At 36.5% G+C, this 15,479-nt stretch overlaps 2 protein-coding genes across 2 annotated transcripts; both read left to right on the top strand.

The window, feature by feature from the left end:
• Positions 1-2,764: 2,764 nt before the first annotated feature.
• Positions 2,765-3,868, top strand: LOC137727651 (3-ketoacyl-CoA synthase 4-like). Its single transcript, XM_068466476.1, has one exon. It carries the CDS (start codon positions 2,765-2,767, stop codon positions 3,866-3,868), a length of 1,104 nt encoding a protein of 367 aa, XP_068322577.1.
• Positions 3,869-10,827: 6,959 nt separating this feature from the next.
• LOC137727649 (uncharacterized) lies at positions 10,828-11,178 on the top strand. Its single transcript, XM_068466474.1, has one exon. The coding sequence runs from the start codon at positions 10,828-10,830 to the stop codon at positions 11,176-11,178; it is 351 nt and encodes a 116-aa protein (XP_068322575.1).
• Positions 11,179-15,479: the final 4,301 nt, after the last annotated feature.

The raw sequence follows: 15,479 nt of genomic DNA, 5'->3' as shown, positions 1-15,479 counted from the left end.
CTTGTCTTTAGGCTCGAGAACCTGAAGGCCGAGACTTGTTCCTTCCTCGGCCGCAATCGCAAGATCAAGAAGTCAACAACGCTCTCAACTCAACATCAACAAATTATACTCCTCGGCCGAGCTCGGCTGACGAGTTGGCACCCCCCACATCAACCGAAGGACGTAGTTAGTTCATTAGTTACTCGGCCTGCGTGCCACGTAGGCCTTGTAATTTTTAGGGTCAACAAGTTGTGATTTCATCTAACCACCCTTAAACAAAATTTTCATCCATTTTCAATGTTACATACTAATGATAAAGCTATAGTTAATAACAAATAATTACATTGTTATTAATGTAACAAAGTTGGTGTTTATGTTCTGAAAACATCTTAGAGCATCTCCAAATGAGATGTCAAAATATCCAAATCAACAGTAAAGATAAGAAAAGATAACAACAATATTTTCCAACCGAGAAGCCAAATTTGACGTGACATGGCATGGAATAGAATCTCTCCCCCTTGCCACCAAATTCGATAGCAACTTCATATATCATTTAATTAATTTTTTTTTTAATCAAATCTGCAACTCTCCTTTCTCACTCTAATATGAGAATCTCAGCCTCGGTTGCTCGTCCTTCTTCTTCCATTTTCTCAAAACCAAACCCATAAACCAACCTCTCTTACTCGAACCTCACGATCTCGGCCTCCGCAGTCTTCTCTCCATTAATCATTGGAAAGTAAATGATTCATAAATTTGAGTTCGCAAGTTATGAAATCCAGAGAGAGGAAGGGTTAAAGAGAGAAGAATGAGGAAGTAACTTGGGAGGAACCGATGATTGTGATCCAATTGGGAGGTGGAGCTCCGATGGACGTGAACGCAGTTGATGGAACCCCAAATTATGAAGTGAGTTTAGCATCAGAGATTTGGTTGCAGAGGATTGAAGAAATGGCGGGAAGAGAGGGAGAGAGAGAGATTGAATTGAAAATGAAGCAGAAAAGTTGTTATTTTTAGTTTCAGGTGTGAAGGTGTGTGACTGATTTAACTTGTGAGATGAGAAATTGTAATGTCAAAGATGTTTTGTCTTTGTTTTCAGTTCATCCCAGATCTAAATACATATAATCCGACGAGGATCCTTATCAATTATATATATATATATGGACTTGTTATTGGCACTCCAAAATTCTCATTCTACACTCCAAACTTTCTATATTTAGAAAGAAAAATACATTTGTGAGGAGTGTAAAATGAGATTTTTGGAGTGCCAATAACACTTCCCTATATATATATATAATTTAAAATATATAATTAAATTTTTGAAAAGAAAATAGTGTGATAAAATAAAACTTTAAAAGATGTTAAAGTGTCACATAAACTGTCAAATTCAAATTTTATGTTTAAATTTGACATCTCATATTTTTTAGATGCTCTTATTACACCGTCAAAGTAGGTGATCATGCATAAATGTGATTACAACAAAATTTTATTGTTTAAATGAAAAGTATCGAAATAATTCATTTTAGAGGTTAGAACAATTAATTCTTTCACATTTGCTTGGGAAAATGTTGCACTGAGTTAATACATTACCAAATTCCACCACATCATGAATCCTTGAGTAATGACTAGTGTAGTGTGACAATTGAAATCCCCACCTGCCTACAGGAAAGGCGGGGGTTTTGTTGGCAATGAGAGATTTTTCAGTGTGATCGGTATACGGGATGGTACATCATGTGTTACTAAATAAATGGTGGGATATGTGTGCTAAAAAGTTAATAACTTAAAAATAAAATTTCCCACTATTCTTATTAAAACACATAGTGTACCACTTGTATTCCCGTCACAACTAAAAATTTCTCGTTTGCAAGGTTTAAGTAATAAATTTTGAAACCAGTTATAATAATTAGACATGTATTTTCCAGGACTGTATCCATAAAGTCAAAGGGATTATGTATTTATCTGCGCATGTATACGGTATAACCCAGAAAAATAGATAATAAATTCTATAAACATTAATAAACGTGCTCATTTTTTATTGGTGACACATCATTTAATTTGCAATTTTATTCTGTAAATTTAATCTCCCTTAACATTACTCCTCATGAATTCCATCAACAGAAACAAAACGATTGTTCATATCGCTGAATTGGTCGACAAGAAAAGTTGGCTGTCAAGAAGGCCGTTGCTGTCTTTTCAGTTTTCACATTTTTATATAGGAAAATCAATTTTCCCATACTCGTTTATTCGTTTTTACTTCGTATCCGTCTCTGTTCATATTTGACCTTTAAATTAAATAGATTAAAAGAGAGCTAAAAGATAAAAATACACAAAAAGTCTGCGGTTAAAAAAAAGTGATAAAATCATATCCGTTCTATATAACCCCCTCTTCCCCCAATCTTCATTCACTGAGTTTGCAAAAAACAACTTTTAGAAAACAAACATGAAGAAGTCCACTTCAAATTTCAAATTCCACCAAGCCTTTTTCGCAGCACTTTTATTAACCACAACTCTCTTATCAATTAACATGCAGTCTAATTCAATCCGATCCAATCCAGTCCAATACAGAAACATCCTCCATTTTCTCTTCACCACCAACCCTACACTTTCATTGTCTTGCATTTGGTGCCTTTCCATTTCCATATTTTTCTACTACTACAACTCTCGTCCCAAGTCCATCTTCCTCCTTAATTTCTCATGCTTCCAACCAAACCCCAACCAAAAATGCAGCTACGCAGCCTCCGAGTCCTTCGTACGCAGGACGAATCGCTTCACCGAAGAAAGCGGAGAATTCATGCGTAAAATCTACCTCAAATCCGGCTTAGGTGACGAGACCTACGCACCCCAATTCGTATTCGAATCAAACCCCGAAGCGAACTTGAAATATGCTCTGGATGAAGCTCAACAAGGCATGTTCTCATCCATCAACTCACTCGTTGCCAAAACCAACATCGACCCAAGTCGTATCGATTGCCTAATTGTTACATGCGGGAGCTTCTCTCCCGTGCCCTCCTTCACATCCCTCATTGTCAACCGTTTCAATCTCAAACCCGACGTAAAGACGTACAATCTAAGTGGCATGGGATGCAGTTCTGGAGTAATATCAATTGATCTAGCCGCTAATCTGTTGAAGCAAAGCAAAAAAATTGGTTATGCTCTTGTGGTCGTAACCGAGACTATTAGTTTGGATTGGTACTATGGCGATAACCGTCCCATGCTTGTAACCAATTGCATTTTTCGAGTCGGTTGTGCGACCGCATTGATCACAAACGACCCTTGTTGCCGCCTGGTTGCAAAGATGGAACTCGTTCACTCGCTTCGTACTCACCACGGAGCGAGTGATCGAGCTTATAAAGCCGCATTTCAAGAGGAGGATAACAAGGGCAATACCGGGTTTGCTCTTAATAAAGATTTAATAGCGGTTGCGGGCATGCATTTACTTGAGCACATCAAAATTCTTGCTCCCCGAGTCCTACCACTGACTCAACTTGGTGTTTACGTGTACTCGGTCATTGGTTGTGCATTTTCAGGGGGGAAGTCGAAACCGATAGTCCCGGATTTTACCAAGGCATTTGATCATTTTTGTATTCACACGGGCGGGAAAGCGGTGATCGAGCAGGTTGGGCGGGTTCTGAGTTTGAGTGACGAGTTGACTGAGCCGGCTCGGATGAGTTTGCACCGATTCGGGAACACATCGAGTAGTCTTGTATTTTATGAGTTAGCATATTTTGAGGCTAAGGGGAGAGTTAGGAAAGGAGATAGGGTTTGGATGTTGGCGTTTGGGACAGGGTTTAAGGTCGGAAGTCTTGTTTGGAAGGCAGTTTCGGATTTAGGTCAAGGTGGTGATGACAATCCATGGAGCGACTGTATTGATAGGTACCCACTGAAGTCATGGTAATTAATTATGATGGTTGATAGGTACTCTCTGGTAGCAAGGGTTTCATATTATTTATTTTTAACTTTTGTTATAAGATTTGGCCAGGGTGTTACTGCATTGATACCATCTTTTCTTTGATTCAAGAAAATAAAAAAATAGAGAAGAAAAGGACTCTTTTCATCGTTGTCTACTGGTTAAGTTTATTTATTCTGAATGAATGTAAGAGCCAATTTATAGCTCTGATTAAATGCGCAACCACTAGTGATTGACAATGATAAAATAAGAGACGATTTAATAATTAAAAAAAGCACTGATGGTTTGAAAAAAAAAAATATTGATGGTATCACTATTGTCATGCGTTTGCCTTGTTTTATATTTTGAGAGCTCAAGTTAGGCTTGGCCTACTTCTTAGACGAGCAGAATTATACGAGTTGAATTCGTGCGAGCTTAAAAAATTCGAGCTCAGTACTGAGCTCTAATTGGTTGTCTGTTGATTGTGTAAATTTTTTTGCAACTCGATAGTGTATGTCAATAATGTTAGAGTATGATAGTCTAATACTATTTTGGCCAGTTTGCTTGAGTTCAAATTCGTTTAGAAATATTTTAAATAAAGAGGATTACATGTTCTGTTCCATATGAAATTAGAAATTAATATATGAACTATTTTTATCACTTATAATTTGACAAGAAGATTTTGTTGATTTTCTATATGGACTCTAATAGAAGATGAGATTAGATGTCTACATAAAGGTGGCATATGCTGGTACAATATGACGCGCACCCATTATTGAACTAAAACATATTGTTGGTTGAGCATTTAAAGCATCTCCAGACGAGATGTCAAATTTAAAACGTTAAATTAATATTTAACGATTTATGTGGCAATTTTGTATTTTGTACAATTTTTCGATCCAGTCGAATAATAATGTCGTTCTAAAATTTTTTAATCACTTTGTAGGGTCCATTAATGTAGGCAACCAATCAAATTCTTAAAATACACAACCACATTTATTATATTTCCATTAAATCTATTAAAAAATATTAAATGGATTTGACAGCTGCTGTCAAATTTGACAGAAGGCTTTGCCTTCAATTGACGCAGTGTCACGTAGAAAATTGAAGGCTCAATTGAAAAATGTTTACTGTCAATTTTTATTGTTATATACTTATGTGGCAGTTTTAACATCTCTTTGAAGATGCTCTTTTACTGTTTGACGGAGAGTGGAAAGTTTCTTTGAAAACCATGACTTCATTCTACATGTAAGATTGTTCATAAAAATAATAGAATATATAAAACATCAAAGAAACGCAACAAAAAGTTTTCAAGCACACTACTTTAAGGTAGAAAGTGGAAACATTTTTCTTTTTTAAAACAAATAATTTATGACTATAACTTAGTGAGAGACGGAAATATACCATTTCCAAATTTCTTCCTTCAAGGTTACTGGATCAAGTGATCTAGACATTTGAAATTTGACCAAACGGTTAAAATTATTATAACTTTTAAATGGGACTCTTGTTTTTAACCGTTAGATCAAATTTCAAAAGTCCAAGTCGCTTGATTCGGTGGCCTTAATAGAAGAGATTCGGAGATGATCTCTCTCTGTGAGAGACTAGACCATCAGGCCTATAGTTTCTTTGGAAACAAAGGAGTACAAAAGGACATAATGACTTGAAAAAATGAAACAAAAGATCGTCAATTAAAGTTCAAGTATATATTCACTAGCATATGCCTACACATTTTGTGTGTGTGAATATTTTTAAAATGGGAAGGAGAGTGAGAGAGAGAGAGAATGTGGGAGTAGGAGTAGGAAGAGGGGTTTTTTATTTTTTATTTTTAAATATTAGATATATGCTAAAATCCCATGTAGGTGGCCACTTAGTACTATGATCTAACGGTATACATCTTTACTTGTAAGTAAGAGTCTTAGCTCGATTCTCATCAAAGACGAATTTGAACCACATTATTGCTAGCTTATTGTGTGGCGTAGCCTACCCCCCCCCCTCCCCCTTAATGTAGACAATATCGTTGTTCAGAAAAGGAAAAAAAAAAACCTAAATAATCTTTCCACCCTCTTTTGGCTAATAAAAACGATTCTATTAATATGTGATTTAGAAATAATAATAAATACTAACATATGCCTAGACAATTTGGGTGTGAACATTTTTTATTTTTGTTTTAAATGGGAAGAAGTAATGGAGAAAGAGAACATGGGAGTGGGAGCAGGGAGAGAGATTTTTGTTTTTAATTTTTTAATTTTTAATATTAGATATATGTTAAAATCATATATAGGTGAGATTTAAATAAAAAACAGCAAAATTTGACTTTATGAAAATATATTACTTCTTTTGGTTGACTAAAAGAATTTTGTAAATAGGTAATTTAGATACTGCAAAAAATCTTCGGCGACACATATAGAAAATTTATAGCATTATCTTATCCCTAAAAATTTTTGAAGTAAACAATAGCATTGGGAACAGTGAACAATTAGGCAATAGGACTTTGGCTTTTGAAATTGGAGTACGATTCTCTCTTTTCTTTTTTTCTCTTGCCTTCACTCTCTTTCTATTTGAACGATCATGGTTAAGTCACGTCAACATCTTATATTAATTTTTTATTGTAAGAGAAAGACAAAATAAGAGAATGTGAGAGGAGAGGATGGAAGGGGGTGGAAAGAGTTGATAAGAGAATCATAGTCCTTTGAAATTTTGTAGTATTTTGAAGGGTTCTTTGGAGAAATTTTTTATTGTGATGGGAACACGAATGATATACAATGTGTTTTTATGTAAGTGGTAGGAAATTTATTTCTTAAGTTATTAACTTTTTAACACACATATTCCACCATTTGTATAATGATACGCGGTGTACAACCTCATATACCAATCATACTGAAAAATCTCTCAGTTCTTTGAGAGTCAATGTTAATTAAATTAATTTAACTTAGGTACAAGAAAAATTATTATTTTTGTAAGGATCTCCTATACACTAAGTAGGCTTTATACAAACTTAAATTATGGGAATCTATAAACATTGTTATCAAGCGTGTGGCATAAGCATAACAATCCAATCTAGGATAGAATTGCGATGCTATATAATTTAGGTATTCATGCATGTTGGAATCAAATTTCTGCACCACTGTTAGTGGAGGAGTGCTTTGATCGACTATTTACAAGAAAGAGCAAACAATCGTGAAATCTCCGGTGTGGTATCGTTCGAAGATTTTCCAACGATCAAGTTAGTTAAGGATTTATAGAACTAAAGCAGTGAGCAAGGGAGCAAGAGTGATATTTATATATGTGCACGATATTAGACTATTGAATTATCTTTGATGAATTCTAGGATGGTGTATTTATACTAGTGAAGAGAGAAACTTTTTAGGATAATAAATCCTTATAAACCGGGAGAATCCTAAATTATATCTGGCAATAGGTTTTATTTCCTTTTAGAATTGTGATTATTTGTAGCTTAAGCCAATTCCTACATTATAGACAACTAGAAATCACCAAATCTTATATATAGAATGCCAATGGAAAAGTGCACAGTGCAAAACAGTGCACATGCGGATGAAAACTTTGGTGTCATCGGCTTTGACAAAAATAATTGGACGAAAATACCTCTTAGCCAAAAAAATTTCAAAGCATAAAATATGAATGCATAAAATAATCCAAGGGTAATTATGAACTCCCAAACGGCCTTGTGCTAGGTAAAGATGAGAATATACATATAAGGCTTACAAGATTCACTCATATGGGCGATGTGGGATGTTATAATCCACCCTCTAGGGCCCCGACATCCTCGTCGGCACACATCCGGCCTAGGCCCCACCACATCCCGGGCTCGCTCCACCGTAGCACGATATTGTCCAAGCCCCAACCACACCCTCACAGTTTTGTTTTTGGGAACTCACACAAGAACTTCCCAATGGATCACCCATCATGGGATTGCTCTCGCATGAACTCGCTTAACTTCGGAGTTCCTACGGAACCTGAAGCTAGTGAGTTCCCAAAATGCCTCGTGCTAGGTAGAGATGAGAATATACATATAAGGTTTACAAGATCCACTCCCCTGGGCGATGTGGGATGTTACAACAGTGCACATGCAGCCAAAATTTTGGGGTCACGCATGGTTGGACCAAAATGCCCCTCAGCCACAAAAAATCACAACAGCAAAATTGAATGCAATCAGGGTAATTTGGTAATTTGGCTATCATAAAATATAATATAAATATAAGTGGGAAGAGAGAAAAGAATAAAAAAAATGAAAGGGAAGAAAGAAAATAATAAACAAATGACAAAAACATTTAAAATGTATAATATAAATTACAGGTAGAGCGCTGTGATTCAAAAAATGCATTTTGTATGCGATTGTTTATTAAATATTATTTCTCAATTTTTAATTAAGAGGTGCATAGTGCCGGTTATAAAAATGTTTCTCGTACGCATATAATAATGTGATTCAATTAGTTGTCAAATGATCATTTTTTTCTTTATAAAAAAAGTCTTTCGCACGCAAATAATAATATGACTAAATTAATTGTCAAATGATTTGTTTTTAACAAATATATTATCTATACTAAGGGGGAGGGAGTGCGCTTAACCTCATAATGGGCTAACAATAATGTAATTCAATCAATTGTTTATTAAATATCATTTTCTCTATTCCTAATGTAAATTTTATACAAACCGATTTTATTATTTTAATTCAGCGACTTTAATTGATGTATGAGGGGTTTATTCTAACATGATCAAAAATTATTCATTTACTTCAAATATATAATTTTCCTTTTGCCAATTTACATATATAAATACATTTAAAACGTGTAAGTTGCGCATGGCATGCTGTAATTCAAAAAATATATTTTACACGCGAGTGAACGTGTGCATGAAGACTGGTATATAGAAAACCAATTTGATCCCTAGTCAAATCAAGTTTATGTGTCTCGACTACCATTTTGGGATCCAACAGAATGTTGTAGCATCGTTGATCCGTTTATACAGCCAGCCCAATTAGAGCTATCCAGCCCATGACTAAATTAAGGAGGCGTACTTACTCCATTGCATCGTGCTCCGGTTGGCAAGAATTTATGGTCCAATAATGTTCATAGATAATAGGGAAACCTAATAGGCTCCTATTAACCTGATCAAACATTGATCAATTAAGAAATCTCTAGAAGAACTTAGATAGGATTATAGACTCGCACATCAAATATAACAATCTAATGACGACCGTGAATTCTTGATTGGAACAAAGTTTTTATAAGAGGAAGGATATTCTTAAGTAAAAACAATTGCAGTGCAAAGCTAAAACTGGAATTAAAAAAAATAATGAAAAAATCTTGAAAAGTTTAAATGTTAACCAAAAGTATTTTAATAATTTTATTTAATAATTAGGACAAAACTCATCACTAAACCAGTCCAAGTGGCCCAACAACAAAAATAAAAATACACTACTTCCCCATTTTACCCTGAAAATGTTTTAATTTCCATTCTGGAATGCAAAGGATACATGTTTTACCGATAACTTTATACGGGCTATATTCTCCTGAGGTCCTCATTTTGAGGACTTGTGAGGACAAAATGCATATTATCCACAAGATTATATTGGTTTAGATACAAAGTTTTAAAATATTTGGCCGCTTAATAAAGAAAAACGAACTTAAAATCCGTGAACCATTAGAAGGCATTTTTTTTTGCTTTATTATGTCGTCAAATATTTTAAACTTTTAGATCTAAACTAACATAATCTTGTGGCTAATATGACAATAATAATCTCTCTAAAAACCAAAACCTTTTACAAGTTTTCAACAACAAAGGGAAAAAAAGGAGTAGGAAAAAAAAGGGCCGATCGAACCTTTAAAACACATAAAGGCAATGGCTAAGTTTTGTCCTTATCATTAAATATTAAACCTTTTTGGTTAAATAAAACTTAGCCCATGCCGTTTTCATTAAAGCTCCCTATATGAAATTGTATATATTTAACGAATTAGATGAGAAAAACTACAAAGAAGGCTTGATCATCAGTCTACATTAGCAGTCTTACTCTCTTCCCGCAACACAAGTGGAAAGAACCAAAACCTCAGAGTTCGGTCGTCAGCACTACCGAAGTAGCCTACTTCATTCCCGCTTAGAGCAATTAGGAAGAATCAATCTCCCAACATACTGTCCTCCTCCCCTCACCCCGCCCCCCCTCCCCCCCCCCCCACAAAAAAAAAAAAAAAAAAAAAAAGAAAAGCTCAACTATAAATCGATTAATCTAAAAATTACAATCCTCCAACAAAGTAAATAAGGAGATTTTTCAAACCAAGTGTAAACATTGTCGATACATAAATTAACCACATAAAATAGAAGAACAACACGTGAAATTTTAGCTCATTATGACGGATGTATCTTTGATGTTGTAAGCAAACCACACCGGACCTTAAGGTCATCTCCAACAGAAGGCTGGCCAGAGGACTCGTTTTAGCCCTCTAGCCCTCGAGGATATTAATATTTTAATGAACAGTATAGGGCCATATTTGCCTCCATCTCCAACCGAGGGCCAAAGAGCCATAGGGCCAAACATAATTTATTATTTAAAAACTACAACTTAAATTCAAATCCAACGACTAAGTGACGTCAGCTGGCCGTTGGATTTGAATTTTTTTTTGTTATAAATAGGGTGGATGTTGAGCTATAATTCACACAACTTTGAATTCAATCTATTTCAATTCAATCTCTTTCAATTCAAGTTTGCAATGAATTCCAACTTTGGATCCTCTTCGAATTCCAACTGGGGGTCCTCATCCAAATCCAAATTGGAAGAAAAATGGGTGCATATGAGATAAGAAGATGAGGAGTCTGATGAAGAGGCTAAAGTAAGGCGCAACAAACAAAACAGAGCAATAGACATGGTTGCGGCTATGGTGTGTCAGCCAACTGAGGAACAACCTCAATGACGTGGCTCTGTTGCTGGTCCCTCTTATAAACCACGAAACAGAGCGATGACGCATGCCAATCTGATGAACAACTACTTCAACCCCAACTTGGTGTACACACAAGAGGATTTCCAATATCGTTTTCTGATGAGGCATCACTTCTTCAAGAGTTTGCTTCGTGAAGTCCAGCAAGTCAATTCATACTTTCGACAGAAGCAGGACAGAGCAGGCCGCCCTGGTTTCTCACCTCATCAAAAGGTTACTGTTGCACTCCGAATGATGGCCTATGGCTCCCCAGCTGATTCGATGGATGAAACCCAATGTATGTCTGAGTCTACATGCCTTGATACTCTTGAACATTTCTGTGACACAATTGTTAAGGTTTACAAAGAGGAGTACCTCCGTGAGCCAAATTAAGAAGATCTGGATCTGCTACTTCACACAGCTGAAGACCATGGGTTTCTGAGTATGATAAGGTCATTAGACTGCATGCATTGGGATTGGAAAAACTATCCCACCGGATGGCAAAGAGGCTTCTGCAAAAGGTCAAGAAAGCCAACTGTTGTGTTAGAGGCGGTTGACTCGTATGACACATGGATCTAGCATGCTTTCTTTGGAGTCTCTGGATCCAAAAATGACATTATAGTTCTTGGGCATTCACCCCTCTTTAATAGCCTGACAGAAGGTAAAGCACCTCCTACATCAACCATCGTCAGTACAATATGGAGTATTAATTGGCAGATAGCATCTACCCAAAGTAGGCGACACTTGTCCAAGCAATTCTAAACCCTCGGAATGATGCCAAAAAGTTATTTACACCAAGAGACATACCAGAAAGATGTTGAGAAAGCTTTTGGTATTCTACAAGCATGGTGGAAGATCATCAATGAACCGGCAAGAGGGTGGAGTCGAGAAAATTTGGACTCCATCATGAAGTCTTGCATCATATTACACAACATGATTATGGAGGATGAGTAAGATGGGTATATTGATGGAGAGTCCAATGACGAACAAGACGATCTAAATAAGTCAAGAAGGGCTCGTGCAAAAATATATGATGGGCCTAATTTGCCTTTCAATCCAAGAACTAGTAGTATCTCTATAAATAAGTACATGAGGCGCTATAGAATGATACGTTCCCGTGCCACAAACAAGTACCTACAACAAGATCTTGTTGCACATCTTTGGGCTAAAAATAGCATGGAGTAGGCATTTAAGTTTTATGTTGTTAAATGTTTTTAAAAATGTTTTTTAAGTTTCATGTTGTTAAATGTTTTTTTTAATGTTGTTTAATGTTATTTAATGTTATTTAATATTGTCTAATATTGTTTAATATTGTTTCATGTTACTTAATGTTATGTAATGTTTAATGGTTTAGGAAGTTCTAGGGAAAAAAAAAAAGAATTTTAAAATTATTTAAACAAATTTTGTTAAAAATAAAAGATAAAAAATAAAAATAAAAACTGAAAAAAAAAATTGAAAATACACTGCTATTGACATCAACAGCTAACTATTGGGTTTTTGAAATCTGGCCAGGCCCAGGGCCAGCTGGCTAGCTTATTTGGGCTAGCCCATTGGCCCTTTTTGTCCTGTGGGGCCCACGAGCCCTCAGTCCTGGCTCTCGGTTGGAGACCGTTTTCGGGCTATTTTTAGCCCTCTGGACCCTTCGATTAAAGATGGCCTAAGGGACTAAGCACATGGTTGTTCACGAGTCCTAGGCTATCGAGCTTATATATATATGAAGGCATTTCGTTGGCCCTTCATATCCCACTTCTGTCATTGTTCTTTCCCCAGCACTAACAGCAGGTTTCATTGCCAATTTGAGATGAGTCATGTAGACAGAGCGGGGTAAAATGGCAAGTTTGTGTCGATTATAACGACCTCAACTGCGCCTGCCCAAAGTACAACTTCTCTGTTCCTCGAATCCACTTTAGGCAACCAACTGCTCAGTTTCCTCAATGCATATTCAGGCTACAACCATATCAGAATGTACAAACTTGACAAAAACAAAACGCCATTCATCATTAAAATGGGAGCTTACTATTATAAAGTCATGTCATTTGGCTTGAAGAGCATAAGCGCAATGTACCAATGACTTGTGAACAGAATCTTCAAAGACTTGATCAGAAAAACCATGAGATCATGTAACCAACATCACAGTGTAAGGCCCAAAACATATACAGAGCATCAAAAAACTTGCAAAGATCTTCTTGCTCCTGCTAGTCTACAACGTGAAGCTAAATCCAACTAAATGCATATTCTGGGTTTCCTCAGGCAAGTTTATTGGCTATTAGTCACCTAATAAGGCATAGTGGGACATCTAAATCACATCACAGTCATCCTCGACATTAGGTCACCATCAACCATGAAGGATATCCAGAGCCTTACACGTAGATCATGAACTCGTGGTCAGCCTTGTCTAGATCGACGACATCGTGCAAGTTACAGAGTCGCGGGATCCAAATCTGAGAGCGATTCAACAAAATCTCACGATCTCAGAGACCCGCTATTTCATAAACGATGTCCATAAACATGGAAATAGGTTCTAGGCCATCGCCGACAACATACAGTCATCAGAGGCATTAGGGAATCAAGGAGTCTACATGGCCTCAACCTAGAGGAACGTGAAGACCAAATCGTCGTTTGTGCTGGGCTTGGACTCGCGGCTCACACAGCTCTACTCACAACTTAATGCAGCACGGGCGTGGCTAGGAGCTACGACTTTTGCGTGTTATGGTTTGATTCCCTCTATTTTATTCTTTCCACACATAGTTTAATTAATCAATCCAATTTCAAATAATAATCATAATCAAATTGCAAACATAGCAAGATATATAATTTGAAAACGTAAATAGAGTTTATGCTTCATGGGATGGTTAACATGCATAAAGGCTCATAGAAATTTGAGAAAGATTAAGTATAAAAGATACTTGGATAACAACTGCTTAAACACCATTCTTGAACAATCCTCTTTTTAGAGACACACTTTGTGCTGATAACGTGATGAAAGGAAGGAGATGGCGCTTTACCGCAGTGCCAAAAAATAATAACGCCTACACACCCTGGTGCGAGTTCGATCCCCACTTCTCCCCCTAACATTTAACAATTTAAACCACTAGATTTATCGTTTGTAAAAAAAAAAAAAAAGTGTGTTTACACACCCCGACCTGGAATGTCCACTAGAACTCCGAATTGAGCTATGCTGGCCAACACCTAGAAGGTGACGAAGCCATAGAATGTCATAATGTGTAAAATGTGAATAAATTTAAACCTAAAAGTGCCTATATACACAAGTGTGCAGTGAGCGGTTATCAACCCATTTCACACGTGATACAGAGCATCAGAAAAGTATAGTAAGGTAAAATGATAATTATACCATCATAAGGAGTCACCTGAACTGGGAGTGAAACAAGTCCTCGTCGATACGGAACTTTGCTACTAAAACCTGGAGTGGTGCAAAATAGAAAGTGTGAGTGGGCAAAACAAAGATTTTCAAAATCATTTAAATTATCAAAGGTAGTAACCCCTCGCCGTAAAACCTGTATAGTTTCTAGAAAATCATACTACGTAGAAATATGAAATCAAATGTATACTGACAATAAATCCAGAAATATACCACTACTCAGCATCTCATTAGCAATGTAAATAATCATGTGCTTAATAACCCATACTAGCATGCAAGTCAGAATCACCTATGGTGTCCTGTACGACTGCACCCATATCTCATCAACCAATGCTAGCACATAAGTCGGAGTCACCTATAGTGACCTGTACGACTTATCCATACCTCATCAATCAATGCTAGCACATAAATCGGAGTCGCCTATAGTGACCTGTACGACTTATCCATATCTCATCACATATCCCTGTAATATGTCAGCTGGATCCACCTCTTGTGGCTTGTACGGTTGAACCCATAGCTCATCACATATCCCTGTAATATGTCAGCCGGATCCACCTCTTGTGGCATATACGGCTGAACCCATAGCTCATCACATATCTCTACACACGAGTCAAAACCACCTATAATAGTCTGTAATAAGTACGCTCAAGTGCTACGATCACGTGAAGACTGTGCGAATAAACGCGGGTCACCTATGAGTCGGAACCACCTATAGTGGTCTGTACGACAGGACTGTGCACCTACCTTAGATCCAAGGTGAGCATAAGGTGCGGGAGGTGAACATCACGTGAAAGACTGTGCCCTAGCCACGGGCATGAGCACTAACACCAAGGTGCAGGTTTATGAGCTCTAACTGCATCTATTGTAACATATACAACTCATGGGCAACTTGTATGATAGTGTCGGAGTTGCCTATCATTGCAATCTGTACGACAAGGTCGGAGTTGCCTAAAACATACATGTAGTCATGCTATAACTCTATCATTTCAACTAATACCATAAACTCACCTGAACTTACCTGGGTGTCCTGCGTTCACCTTTGCACTTCAAAGCGTTCACAATAATTATGTGCAGGTAATATACATATAGATAAACCATGATGCAATCTAATACTTAACTATGTTATAGCATTTTCAATTATATACCTATATATATATATATGGCATAAAAATGCATAAGCTGTAATGCCTTACTCCTGAACTATTTATTTTCGGGAATAATTATTGGTGACAAGCCCAACTAGACACTAGTTTAATTAACTATCATTATTTACGTTTCCGTACTTCAAATTCTTAATTCTTCACACATTGATTTA

The sequence above is a fragment of the Pyrus communis genome, chromosome 3 (assembly GCF_963583255.1).
Source record: "Pyrus communis chromosome 3, drPyrComm1.1, whole genome shotgun sequence".
NCBI classification, from domain to species: domain Eukaryota; kingdom Viridiplantae; phylum Streptophyta; class Magnoliopsida; order Rosales; family Rosaceae; genus Pyrus; species Pyrus communis.
This window is presented reverse-complemented; position numbering and strand designations above follow the sequence as displayed.